Below are 14,456 nucleotides of genomic sequence, written 5' to 3'. Positions count from 1 at the left end.
TGAAGGAGGCACACATGAGGGAGGTACACATAAGGGGAGTTCCCAGTATTCATGAGTGGTGTAACGACAGTTGAGGCAATGATAGTTGGGGGTACTCACAACAGTTCGGAAGGGGGGGGGGGGGGGGGGTGTTACCCATGAAAGATTGGAGGGGGGGGTCCGATAACAGGGTTGGTAGGGGTACCTATGACAGGGCTGGTGGGGGTACCTATGACAGGGCTGGTAGGGGTACCTATGACAGGGCTGGTAGGGGTACCTATGACAGGGCTGGTAGGGGTACCTATGACACGGCTGGTGGGGGTACCTATGACAGGGATCAGGGGTAACCACGACAGGGTTGGTGGGGAACCTACATCAGGGATCAGGGGCACCCACAACAGGGTTAGTGGGGGCGTATCCACTACAGGGTGGAGGGGTACTCATGAAGGGCAGAAGGGGGCTAAACCAATGGAGGCAGTGTGTGTATGTGTACCCCTGTGGTTGGGGGGTGGAGGGGAGGGGAGGCATCAACCATGGGGAAGGACGGGGGATACAGACCACAGAGAAGAGAGTAGACTATGTGGAGGGGAACTGATGACAGAGGAGAGGTACAGACATGTCAGAGCATATTTTCCTCCTAATTCTTCTTCTGTAGTAATGATTGAGTAAAACCAAGAATTACATAAAACATGTGCAATATTAAAATTACACAAGATCCTGAAGTGACTATGTACTGCTCATGACAACCAGGAGATAAGACTCTGGTAAATAGTACTAGTCTATTGTAGTAATTATTGTAACTGAAGTTCAAGATTAACAAATGGCACATCATACCCAAAGGCAAAGTCATTTCTTGTGCACTCATGCCCTGCCGTTGCCACACTTCAGCAGGAATCCAACGTGACCGTCCAGTACTAATTGTTGAAATCGTGGAACGCGTCTGGCTACGCTCCAGCTGTCCACTCAATTCAGCCTGCATTGGTCGAACACTGGCCACAGGTTTTGGCACAGTACCCCCTGTGGCCTCAGTCCGGATTGCTCTGCCACAGGTAGTAAAGAAAAAGAACATTACAACACTTTTAAGCAGTTACATTACACTATATAACATACAAAAATTAAGTTATCATTGTCTTTTAAGCTATAATATCCATAAAATCATAAACAGGCAGAATATTGTTGCAACGTCTCTGAATGTTAGCAGTAAATCACAGAAAAAATTGTGTATAGGTCCCAAAGTTGATGTGAGCAAGATCCACAGACAGCAGGTTATCCTAATCACATTTAAACCTTAATTTTTAAATAGAAATAGAAAAAATTACATAATTTTCTTCAGCAGAAAGTGTATTTTTTCAGCAGGTACGCAGTGTCTTAATTACTTATCTACACATTTCCTTTTGAAAATACTGACACCTGGTTTTTAATGTTCAGAAATGTTTAATTGTGCACTTCGCCAAATTAAAAATGTAGAACCCAATGACAATATCAATGAGTGATGACTGGAATCTGTCAACTTGTGATGGGTAGGGTAGTAGGAAAATGCAGTTAAGTCTACAAAGGAGATTTCCTTACAAAAAACTAGTGCCGCTCATTCTAGGATCTAGGATTTTTAAAGAGACCAAACTACGTGGTTATCGGTCCATTGTTCCGTTGAACCAAGTCCATGGTATAAAGCAGAAAACAAACAGTACACGCCACAGGAGTTCTAGTACTAGGGTAGAAAGCACAGGGAGACAGAGGACAGGAACTATAACTTAAACCAAAGAATAAAAACCGGTGTCAGTAGAAAACGTAAAGCCAAGTTAGCCGTGGAGGCACTGTCTCCTAAAATCGAAGGAAGGGAGTCAGGGAGATTAAAATTCTGTCTCAGAGTGGCTAGATGTGGACAGTCCACCAAAAGGTGGACCACTGTCAAACGGGAACCGCAGCGACAACATGGTGGGGCCTCACGCCGGAGAAGATAGCCATGCGTCAGCCAAGTGTGGCTGATGCAAAGGCGGCATAGGACCACAGAGTCCATGCGAGAAGCCCGGAGAGAAGACTTCCACTCATTTGTGCACTCCTTGATGGCATGGAGTTTATTGGGCATAACTAAGCTGCGCCATTCAGCATCCCAAATACCGAGAACTTTGTGGCACAACACTGATCAGAAGTCATGTTTGGGTATACCAATCTCCAGAAGTGGCTTACGACTGGCCTGTTTGGCCAGCCTGTCAACGAGCTCATTTCCCAGAATTCCAACATGCCCTGGGGTCCATACAAAGACCACTGAATGACCAGATCGATCGAGGGCATAAACCGACCACTGGATAGTTGCTACCAGAGGATGGCGTGGGTAGCACTGATCAATGACCTGTAAACCACTCAACGAATCACTGCAGACCAGGCAGGACACACCGGGGCAGGAACGAGTATGCTCAAGGGCCCGAGAGATGGCCACCAGCTCGGTAGTGAAGACACTGCAGCCATCTGGCAAGGAGCGCCGTTCGATATGCACCGAGTGAGCATACACAAAGCCTGCACAACCATCAACCAGCAAGCCATCGGTATAGACAGAACCCCAGGACACGCCAAGGATTGAAAGGAAGTGACTGTGGAGTGCTTCAGGAGGAATGGAGTCTTTATGGAAATGCAGTAGATCCAGAAATAGTTTCGGCCGAGGCATACACCATGGAGGCGAATGTTTATGGAACCACACGGGATGCTGTAAAGGAAAGGACTCGAGTTCAGACAATAGGGAATGGACACATACAGAGATCGTTATCCATGACTGAGGTCGCTGTTCCAGGAGATGAAACATTGTGTTCGGGAAAAAATGACGGTAATTCGGATGCTGAGACGAGTTATGGATGTGTGCTGCATAATTGGCGAGCAGTTGGCAGCACCTGATGTGCAATGGAGGGACTCCAGCCTCCACTAGCCACTGGACTTGTTCGAAAAGCACCCATTGCTAGAAGAACCCTGCAGTGGTGCACAGGATCAAGCAACTTCAATGCTGAGGGCGCTGATGAGCCATACACTACACTCCCATAGTCAAGTTGTGACTGAACATGGGTTTTGTAGAGCCGCAGCAGCGTAGAGCGATCTGCCCTCCAAGTGGGGTTGCTCAGGCAGCGGAGGGCGCTTAAGTTGACGAATGTGGATGAGGCATATTAGCCGGGCATTAAAAACTAGTCCTAAAAATCAATATGTTTCGACTACACATCAAGAAAAAGTGCAGGGTCAGGATGGACTGTCCATCACTGACAGAAGTCGGCAGAGAAGTGAAACCCATGGGCAAGAGACCACAACTGTGCAGTCTGAATGGCTCCCTGTAGTCAGCATTCAGCAAAACCAATGGTTGATGAACTGAAGTAAATGCAGAAATCATCAGCATATAAGGAGGGCAACACTGACGGCCCTACAGCTGCTGCTAGGACATTTCTAGTGACTAAAAACAGTGGAATGCTCAATACAGAGCCTTGCGGGACCCCATTCTCTTGGATATGGAAGGAGCTAAAGGAGCCTCCGACTTGAACATAGAAGGTAGGGAGGGAGAGAAAGTTCCGTATAAAAATCGGGAGTGATGTGGTGGTGCCAGATCGTGTCGTACACCTCGGTGGAAATCACTCTGGGATGGAGCCAGAAGGCCCCGAGACTCCAGGAGCCAACACAACCTCCGGCTCACCATTCGTTTGAGTAATTTGCAGAGAATGTTGGTGCAGCTAATGGGGCGCCGCTTATGTCATTGGAGGGCCCGCCTGTGGTCTTTGATGGTCTCAGCGATTTCTGGCGACCACCAAGGCACCATTTTACATCGAGAGCACCCAGAAGAAAGAGGAACAGCACGTTCTGCAGCTGATACAATCGACGCAGTGACTCGCTCGACCACCACATTAATAGCACCATGTGTGGGAGTGACAGCAGATGTGAAAGCCAGCCAATTGGCCATCGTGGCAGACGTCCAGTAATGTGACGCTGGGGTAGTGATATGAAGATCGGAAAGTGGTCACTACCACGCTAGTCGTCATGAACCCTCCTGGGCTGCAAAGTGATAGGTCAATGGCCGAATAAATGCCATGAACCACACCGAAGTGTGTGGGGGTCTCCTGTATTTAAGAGGCAGAGGTCGAGCTGAGAGAGAAGATTCTCGACATCTCTATCCAGGCCAGTAATCATGGCACCACCCCACAAAGGGTTCTGGGCGTTGAATTCCCCCAAAAGTAGGAATGGTGGGGGGAGTTGGGAGATCAGAACAGTCATTTCGTTAAGAGGGACTTCACCATCCGGAGGAAGATAGACATCGCAGACGGTAATATCCAAGGTCGTCCTTATCCTCACAGCAACAGCCTCTGAAGAGGCACTGATTCACAATATACAGAGGCAAGGACATACATACATACATACATACATACATACATACATACGCCACCTGACACGCTGTTACAGTCAGTCCGGTTTTTATAAAAATCCCGATAGCCATGAAGGGCAGGGGTCCACATTGCTGGGAACCAGGTTTCCAGGGCAATACAGACAGCAGGTGTTGAGCTTAGAATCTGTCTTAGTTCAGCCAAGTGGTGGAAAAAACCGCCGCAATTCCAATGGAGGATAACGCTTTCTGTGATCTGTGAAGGCATGAAGGAATGCAGAAAGCAGGTTACTGCCTAAGGTCAGCTGCTGCCACCAGTGGAGGGCTAACAGGTAGGAGCATTGCTTCAGAGGCATCGGAGAGAGTTAGGTCCTCGGGGGACTCTAGAAGCTCCACCTCGTCCTCAGACACAGAGCTTGTAGGTAGCAGTGCTGTGGGTCTATTTGGTTTTGATTCCTCGCGCTGTTCCTTGGGTTGCCCTAGCTGGGAAGGCTTCTTTGATTCAGTCTCAGGAACTGAAGAGGACCGCGAAGCCCTATGACCAGCGACCTGTGGCTTCTTCAGTCACTGGCGGGTGTCTGCTGTGCCACTGGTAGGAACCTGGGAAGGGAGTGACCCAAGGGACCCCTTCCTAGCAAGAGAAGTCGAAGACGACTTACGCTTCTCTGGCTTAGAAGTGGGGACTGATGTCCCCAATGACTGGCGGGGTGCGCGCACACACACACACACACACACACACACACACACACACACAAAACAACAACAACAACAACAACAACAACAACAACTGTGTGAACTAGCCTGGCAATCAGTGTGAAAAAGGGATACAGAGAGGTCATATTACTGGAAATTGAGGTCAGGAGGATTTGGAAACTGAAGGATGTATTAATGGGACAGTTTTCACATGGGAAATTAGGAAAATTTCATTTTAGGGACAAGGAAGGGGACCAGATAACACGTATTGAGAGGCAGCCATTTTTAACATGATGACACAAATTTATTACATTAAATAATTCCACAGAAGATGTGCACATGCAGTAATAACAGTCAAAAAAACATTTGCTACCTATTCTATGAGAAGAAACACATACGAAACAAATATCTTCAAATTACAAGACACTGACAATCAAAACACACATACAAATGTACTTCCACGTATAATATGTGAACTGCTTCATTTGGCAGCTGTAATATGATGTGATTCAGGAATCATAAAACACCAATGCACACTGTGCACAGAGAGTAATAAACAAGAAAGAGTAAATATTACAAACTGCACACCTTTGTGACAGCTATATAATAAATAATAATAATAATAATAATAATAATAAATGTTAGGAACAGATACAATACCTTATTTGAAGACCTGTTTGTAAATTTGTTGAGCTGCTACCACCAGATCCCTGGTAATATGAGTACTGAGGTCTGCTATAATTTATGTTGGCCTGTTTTTCTAATTCATAGCTTCGCTTTGCCAATCGCTTTTCAGCCTGGGAAAGTTTCTTCTCCTTTCGATCAACCAACAGTGATTCATGCTGGAAAGGCTCCTATAATGAGAAGAGGTAACAATTGTTGTAATTGTTTAGACTAAAGTTTTATTTTGTTGCTTGTATACCCATAATTTCTCATTTTACTGAATGTAAGGGAGATTGAAACTACATTACAAATCCACTGGTTCTCCATTATATTCTCCTAGAGATAATTCCAATAGTTTTGGCCTACATTTATCTTTCATATAATTAAGACAGTCCCCATCTGCATTTTGTGTATTAAATTCAACAGTAAATGGGTTTAACATCTTGTTTTCTGCATGTCACAGTATGTGCTAGTTGGTGAGACACTTTATGACTGGATGCAACTCTCTACCATTATGCCATCATCAGCTGATTTAAGAGCAGTGAATTTTGCCACCAAACTGCATTTTTTTAAATATTTGTATGTAAAGAGAAATGAGAGAACAGGCCTGCCATTCACATAAATTGTTCACCTGTAAGAGGCACGATGTCAACAATCTTTAATTCAGTCTACAGATACTATGGATGAAATCACATTTCACCATACGCACTCCCTCATTCAAGTTACAGTGACTTACTGTGCACATTATCTACAGTATACACAAGCAGGCAACCAGTAAGACAGATATAAATTTGGCCAACATTTGGGCATTACTTTTAAGACAGCTGAGCTGTAAAACTTCACCAAATACTTTAAAAAACTAGGTGTCATATTCATATTTTGTTTTGAAGACTAGTTTTTGCTGAGTACTATGATCCACAACGATGTCATCAGGAATATCATAAAATTTTGTTTTAGGTTTCTATCACCCTGTTCACTGATGCTCTGGATGTGCCATAAACTCTAAAACACATTGTAACTGTTATCACATAATATTCCCAGTTTGTAAATCTGACAGAGGTATTGCTTTCTATGATTTATTATTGAGGACACTTTCCTGACAAATACTCGTGACAAGGACAACCTCTGAAACTTCCTGGCAGATTAAAACTGTGTGCCCGACCGAGACTCAAACTCGGGACCTTTGCCTTTCGCGGGCAAGTGCTCTACCACTGAGCTACTGAAGCACGACTCACGCCCGGTACTCACAGCTTTACTTCTGCCAGTACCTCGTCTCCTACCTTCCAAACTTTACAGAAGCTCTCCTGCGAACCTAGCAGAACTAGCACTCCTGAAAGAAAGGATATTGTGGAGACATGGCTTAGCCACAGCCTGGGGGATGTTTCCAGAATGAGATTTTCACTCTGCAGCGGAGTGAAAATCTCATTCTGGAAACATCCCCCAGGCTGTGGCTAAGCCATGCCTCCGCAATATCCTTTCTTTCAGGAGTGCTAGTTCTGCAAGGTTCGCAGGAGAGCTTCTGTAAAGTATGGAAGGTAGGAGACGAGGTACTGGCAGAAGTAAAGCTGTGAGTACCGGGCGTGAGTCGTGCTTCGGTAGCTCAGTGGTAGAGCACTTGCCCGCGAAAGGCAAAGGTCCCGAGTTCGAGTCTCAGTCGGGCACACAGTTTTAATCTGCCAGGAAGTTTCATATCAGCGCACACTCCGCTGCAGAGTGAAAATCTCATTCTAAGGACAACCTCTGCTCTTTCCTCACAACCTCAACACCTATTCCCAAATTTTCTTCACCTGGTCCTTTTCTCATCTCAACGAGCCATCTTCCTAGATATCATACACTACCTCGTAAATGGCTCCATAAATACTGCTGTTTCCGTCAAGCACACCCACCACAAACAACACCTCTACTTTGATGGCTGTCACCAGTTCCATGTCAAAAACACTCTCACAGTCTCGCCACCCATGGACGTGGCATCTGCAGTAGAAAGCAGAAGTTATTGAACTATACCAATAACCTTACCAGAGGTTTTACTAACAGGCAGTATCCCATCCAACTCATCCATAAATTGATCTCCTGTGCCACCTGCTCCTCTGACACCAGTAAGCCCATTAACCAGCAATCGACCAACACTCCTCTGATCACCCATTATCACCCTGGGCTTGTAAAGTTCAACCACATCCTTCACCTGGTCTTCGACTACCTTTCATCGCACCGTGAGATGAGACGTATCCTACCCAAAATCCTGCCCACAGTCTCAAAGTAGTGTTCCACCATCCAACCAACCTACAGAATATCATTGTGTATCCCTAAACCTGTTTAGCTCCCAATCCTGCAACCTATGGGTCATTCTTTTGTGGTTCACAATGGTGAGAGACCTGTCCCACACAGCTACCCACCACTTCCTATCACAGTCCAGTCATCTACATTTCCTAACCTATAAAATGGAGGCCATGAATGAAAGCAGCCATGCTATACAGGATGTTTCAAATATACATTTACAAACTTTGAGGGCATGTTCCTTACATCACAACAAGAAAAAAAGTACACATAAATATAGGTCTGAAAATCCTCTTTTTTCGAGTTATGAATGAAAGCTGATGTTCAGTGGCTTGCCAGTTACAACCCGTTTGAGTCATTGTATCCTGCATGGTGTTGTGTTGCCAGGAAGGTTTGTTTACATTTGTCATTCATCTGTGCATGTATGTAACGCCAACAGAACAGAGCACAGAAAATATTTGCACACTACCAGAATATACAGGGTGGTCAGAAACAGTCTGAAAAGCTTGTAAGGGTGTTGGGGGGTAGATTGTGCTGAGAAAAAATTGTTAAGAAAATAATTCAATACATCGCACCATTTGAAGTTAGCCAATCAGGCCATTGTGCATGCATATTCAGATGGCCTGCCAGACACATTTAGTGTCAGTTGTTTTCATAGTGTAGATGATAGCAAACGAGACAGCTCAGCCTTTGGCTTGGGTTCAATTCTTACTACCATCCCATGTCCAATTGCTGTATTGCTCTCTCGTTAAGTTTTAGGAAACCGAACAAAGAATTTGTTTTGTGACACTGACACTGGTGGGCTACTAGAATTTGCATGCACAACAGTCTGACCAGCTAACTTGAATGCTAATTAACTTGGAAAAAGTACAATATATGAATTTTTTTCTTAACAATTATTTATTAGCACAATCTACCCTGCAACACCTTTACAAGCTTTTCAGACTGTTTCTGACTATCCTGTACATCATTATATCAAATCTTAAGTAAAATACACCAACACTCAAAGGGGAATGGTAGAGTCTACTGAGGGCTCAAGTCAAGAGGTTAGTTACAACAAAATTAACACATTATCATTAAAGATATATCTCATTTTTATCAAATACACTTTTCTGTACAGTCCTCCCAGTACATTCATTAATCTTTTTGACACCAAAAGTATCTATAAAATACAAATTAAGAAAGGTATGTAAGTGAGAGCCCAATAAAGCTAGAAACGCAACTGCAATTAAAGCGTAACTTACCTTCGACAGTACGTTGCTATGTTTGTCCAAAATTTTTTGCATCACTACATCAATATATTTGTCCTTCTCTTTACTAAAATCTTTTACATCTCCATCTTGTTCATTGTCCCAGCACAAGTTAGTCACTTCTTTAATTGATAAATGGGCATCAGGATTACATTCGTCAACTACACGATCTGCCATACCTTGTTTGTTTATCTGGCGATCGTATATTTTTTTCTCAAGACAGTTATCCATAACAAGACGATAAACAAAACATGGCTTCTTTTGCCCATATCTGGAACAAAAATTTATATACAGTGGACATAACCACATTTACTGTGCACCAAACAATTGAAATATCGAACACTAAAATTCTCCCATTAATCCTCTGTAACATGATTTGTCACATTTTTACGTACCCTTGGGGTACTGAAATACTACAGACATGAATTTTCTTACCAACAACAAAACAGATGTTTTTATTATTTAGTCTAAGGAATGGTCCATAAAATAAACTTTGAAGCTGCAACTTTACAAACAAATATGATGAATAGAGAAATGCAAAAATATTTTCTTCAGAAGAGTCCAGTACTGAACTTCCAGACAGAGCCTTTGATACTTAGAAAAAAGGAGGAAGATTATGATTTAACCCACCACAGGTGACAAAATCATTAGAGAGTGCATGTGAGTCCAGACAGGAAAGATGGGCAAGGAAATTGGCCATGCCCTTTTCAAAGGACCAATCCTATCATTTTGTCTTCTTAAGTTTTGGGAATCATCGGAAAACCTAAATAATCAGAATGGCCACATGGGAATCTGAACCCCACACTCCCAAATATGAGTCACATGAGCTCATCATTGCACCACCTTGCTCATCTTCATATTTGTTACGTACTATAAAAATGTATGAGACATGATTTCTTGAGACAGTTCTCAGTTGTTTGTTTCCTTTTTTCGTTTTTACCCCCTTATTAATGTTTGATGTTCTATGAACATCAAGGTTTTGTACTCTACATTATGAAATAATGATTATCAGCACCAGCAGTAGTCATTTATCATTCAATGCTGGATACCAGCCTATTCTATACTTCTCCATACATGACCATCTTCCATCCAATTTTGCACTGGTTGCTCCCTTACGCTGTCAGCCTATGTTTCATTAGGACATCCTCTATGTCTTTTCTCACCATGAGAAATCCAACACAGAATCTCTTTAGTCCGTCTCCCATCATTTCATCTCACTGTATGTCCAGCTCATTTTCTCGTCCGTTTCATAACAGTCATTATCGCTTCATCAACTCCTTTCTTTTCCCCTGTCCATTTGTCTGCTTTTCTGTCCCTCCTTGTCATGCCCAAAATGCATCCTCCCAATACTTGTTGGAAAACTCTCAATTTCTGAATAGTTAAAGTATTTGCTGTCATGTTTCTCTTTCATATGTTAGTACTGACTGTGTAACACACTGGGAATTTACTTCCATATACAGAACCACATTTCCCAAAATGAACTCAAAGTCATTTTTACATTACTGCTTATTTCTTTAAGTGTCCATACTCATATCTTCTAGTTGTCTTACATACAAAAATTCAACTGTTTCTGTAACTTGATCATTAATATGTTTGAAATGTCTCACAGTTATAAACAGTATAATGGAGAGTGAAACAATTTAAATGTTTGCCTATGTCCCCTATGTTAGCATGAAACATTTCAATAGACTTTTCTTTGGTTTCTGTCCCACTGTCCAAAAGATTTATCTTTGGTGTAATACTTATTATTTACATTTTAATGTTTCTAATGATATTTGTGGGTCTAAAATTACAGTCTGTAACAAACATGTTTGAAGTCCACACTTTTTTTTTAGTAACAATGAAAAGAGGGCTGTGTTTAACTTACATCTACTACTTAATGACACAAAGGTTTGATGTACAGGCACATTTGTATTCTTAGGTCACAAATGGTCTGGCAATTCTACCATGTTGTCTTAAACCCAACATAATTACCAAAATGTCAAAACATCAAGGTTCATAAAGAACCATTAATGGTAACTCCATTCAAATTTGAGGTCTGTCTCAACAATACAAACAATATTAATCTCATGGAAAAATTTAGGTTGCTTATATCAAGCACATCGCCAAGCACAGGCTGAGTGACTAAAAACTATGAATGACTGTAATACCGTAAACACTCGGATCTAAGCCACACTTTTTTTCCAGTTTTTGGGATCCATAAAACTGTCTGCAGCTTAGAATTGCGTGCAGAGGAAAAAGAAATTTTGAAAAATGGTGCTAGGAACTACAACAAATAACTTTCGCGATGGAATATAAGCAGCGCTACTACACAGCCATGCTTTGCAGGCATGAAGATAAATACTGGCACCGAACCTTCTGTGCTAGTAAAAAGAAGGGGAGGCAGTAGAAGTAGTATTTTTTTTCATGTTCTGACCATTGAATTTTAAAACACCATCCAATGAAGGAAGTAGAAATTCAGTATTGCTAATCTTCGAATGTAGCAGCCCTTCAAATACTCTTAGCGCAATGTGTAAGACATTAGGATTATGCACGAGTTGGTATGCTGAGGCTTATTCTGATTTCTGGTATTGTTTCATCAAATTTTCTGAAATGCTGGTGCCAGTGAACCATAATGAAGCACTATCATTACAGTGCCAAATTTACGAAGGAAGTTATTCCTTTTGCGAAAAAAAGTTCTAATTGTGCTGCAGGTCTGTGACACAGGATTGATGAGATCATCATCAGATGATGGTGACTGCAAAAAGACAAATTATTTCAATGTTGCAGTAGCAGTAAAGCATTTAGTGGGCCAAAATGAGGCCAATATCATGCTCCCAATGTTTTGAAATTAGTCTGTTATGAAACAGTGTCAGAAATGCCTACATGAGAACACTGAAATTTTAAATATTAGGGTAAATGAAATTTCTAAAGAGCAAAAAAGTCAAAAATTGGTCTTTTTATGAAGTGCGGGGGTTTTTCACTTTGGAGGCGAACTTAAATTGCACAGAAGCTGAAAAATTGCAAAGAAAAACTTGTGGAATTTCAGCACTTCATAATCAGGCGGCACATTGGAAACCAATACCTTTTTGGTCAGATAGAAAGTGCTGACTGAACTCCCATATAGGAACATCAATGATGTACAAAAAGATAGGTTCTCTACTTACCACATAGGTGACACGTTAAGTTGCAGACAGGCACAATTAAAAGACATTTACACATAAGCTTTTGGCCACAACCTTCATCAGCAAAAGAAAACCACACACCACTCATTAACACAAGCGAACACACCCCATACACATGACTGCCAACTCTGGCAGCTCGAGCCACGAACATATACTCAGACATGTCATCGAATTATATGGCTGCTACCGGAGGAAAGAGAGATGTAAGCATTCTTACATAAGGGGGTGAAAAACAGCAGTTTTCCATCATGCTTACTTGCACAGCAGATGGACATAAATTATCTACGTTCATATTTTCAGGTGAAAGACTTTACCGAAATCAGAAGTTTCCAAAAAATGTAATTGTACGAGCAAGTGAAAGTGGGTGGTTTCCAGAGGACATGGAGCTGGAATGGATTAGGCTTGTGTGGAATTGTCATCCTGGTGCAATGCTTACGCAGTCTGCTTCTGTTACATGCATACACAGGCTACACAACACCTGTGGTAAAACGAAAATTATAACAAAGAAAAATGGACTCTGCAGTAATTCCAGGCAAAATGACATTACTTCTGTGACCACTTGAAGTCTGTTTGAATAAACCATTTAAGGACAAGCTTAAAAGCATGTACAGGGTAACAATTACTGAACTACGTGAAATAAAAGCGTCATAACTTCTGAACAGTTTGTGTTAGGATGTTCAAACTGCACAGTTGGCCATGGGGCATGATGGGAATTAGTATGCACTGTATGGTTTGGTTTACCAATGAAGCTCAATTTCATTTGGATTGGTTCATTAATAAACAAATCTGGCACATGTGCGGGACTGAGAACACACATTTTGCGATCGAGAAGTCTCTGTGAAGTGTGCAGTCGATGCTATATTCCTTCATGGCACAGTGACTACCAAATGATACATGTATGTTTTGAAAGATTATTTCATCCCCAATATCCAAAATAATCCTGATTTCGACAAGATGTGGTTCATGCAAGATGGAGCTTGACTCCATTGAAGCAGGAGAGTGTTTGAAGTCCTGGAGGAGCACTTTGGAGATGGCATTCTGGCTCTGCGGTACCCAGAGGCTGTTGGCATTGGCCGCCATATTCTCCGGATCTGAACACACGTGACTCCTTTTTGTGGGACTATATTAAAGACAAGGTGCAGAGCAATAGCCCCAAAATATTGCTGAGCTGGAAACATCCTCAGGAAGTCACTGACAGCATCAATGTTCCAATACTTCAGCGGGTCATGCAGAGTTCCACCATTCATCTGTGCCACATCCTTGCCAATGATCGAACATGTCATAACCTACATCCGAACATCTGTAGTGATGCTTACATGTTGAATAAAGTGTGTGCACATCGTAGTTTATAACTAATTTAGTTTTTTCCATATAGTTCAATAATTGTCACCCTGTACAAGGGCTGGCTTTCGAAAAATGACAGACAACTGATACCTACAGGATGCATTAAGCACTCAAGTTTGTCGCAAGTGTGCCAATGGATTGATGATTCATGGACGTGTGTTCCAAATTGGATTGTGCAACAAGCATTTCAAAAATGTTCAATACTGAATGTACTACGTGGTATGGAGCATGATGCTGTGTATGAAGAACTGAGCAACAAGGAATCAAGTCATAGTGATTCAGAATTATCTAATTGATATTTTAAACAGTTTGTAAAATTTGTATTATTAATTTGATTTCATTTTGTTTTATATCTCCTCTTTTAATTTCTAAGTTATTTTTATTCTTTTTTTGCAAGTGTTGCTAGTCATACATTTGAAGTCTTCACTACAAATATACTATGAAAAGCCAACTAGCAACCCCGTGTTTATGATTTACATCAATATGGCCGACACTATGTCTTAGATGTTTTCTTAATAGTGACAAGAGATGGTTCCTATTAACTGTGAATCACATACTCTCTTTGTCATAAGAATAATATGAATGCAAACATTATGCCATGTATTCTTCTGTGTTATCTGTTACCTCATTTAAATCCTGTCCGCATAACTTGTTGAGGCAACAGCAAACATGAAAGAAAATACATACCGTGTATTGTTTGTATTTGTATTATTCTTATGAAGAATAGTGATACAGTCAGAAATG

At 41.9% G+C, this 14,456-nt stretch overlaps 1 protein-coding gene across 1 annotated transcript in view; it reads right to left on the bottom strand.

Moving 5' to 3' along the window:
* The window catches only part of LOC126184039 (uncharacterized), a 497,397-nt gene that overhangs the window by 55,139 nt on the left and 427,802 nt on the right, over positions 1-14,456 (bottom strand). Inside the window, exons 20-22 of the mRNA XM_049926396.1 lie at positions 9,199-9,475; positions 5,678-5,871; positions 814-1,019 (exon numbers count right to left, since the gene is read on the bottom strand). Of these exons, the coding sequence (XP_049782353.1) occupies positions 814-1,019; positions 5,678-5,871; positions 9,199-9,475 (677 nt within the window). The remainder of the gene's footprint in view (positions 1-813; positions 1,020-5,677; positions 5,872-9,198; positions 9,476-14,456) is intronic.

Source organism: Schistocerca cancellata, chromosome 4 (assembly GCF_023864275.1).
Source record: "Schistocerca cancellata isolate TAMUIC-IGC-003103 chromosome 4, iqSchCanc2.1, whole genome shotgun sequence".
Classification (NCBI taxonomy): domain Eukaryota; kingdom Metazoa; phylum Arthropoda; class Insecta; order Orthoptera; family Acrididae; genus Schistocerca; species Schistocerca cancellata.
Note: the sequence above shows the minus strand (reverse complement) of the source record. Positions and strands in the feature narration are given on the sequence as shown.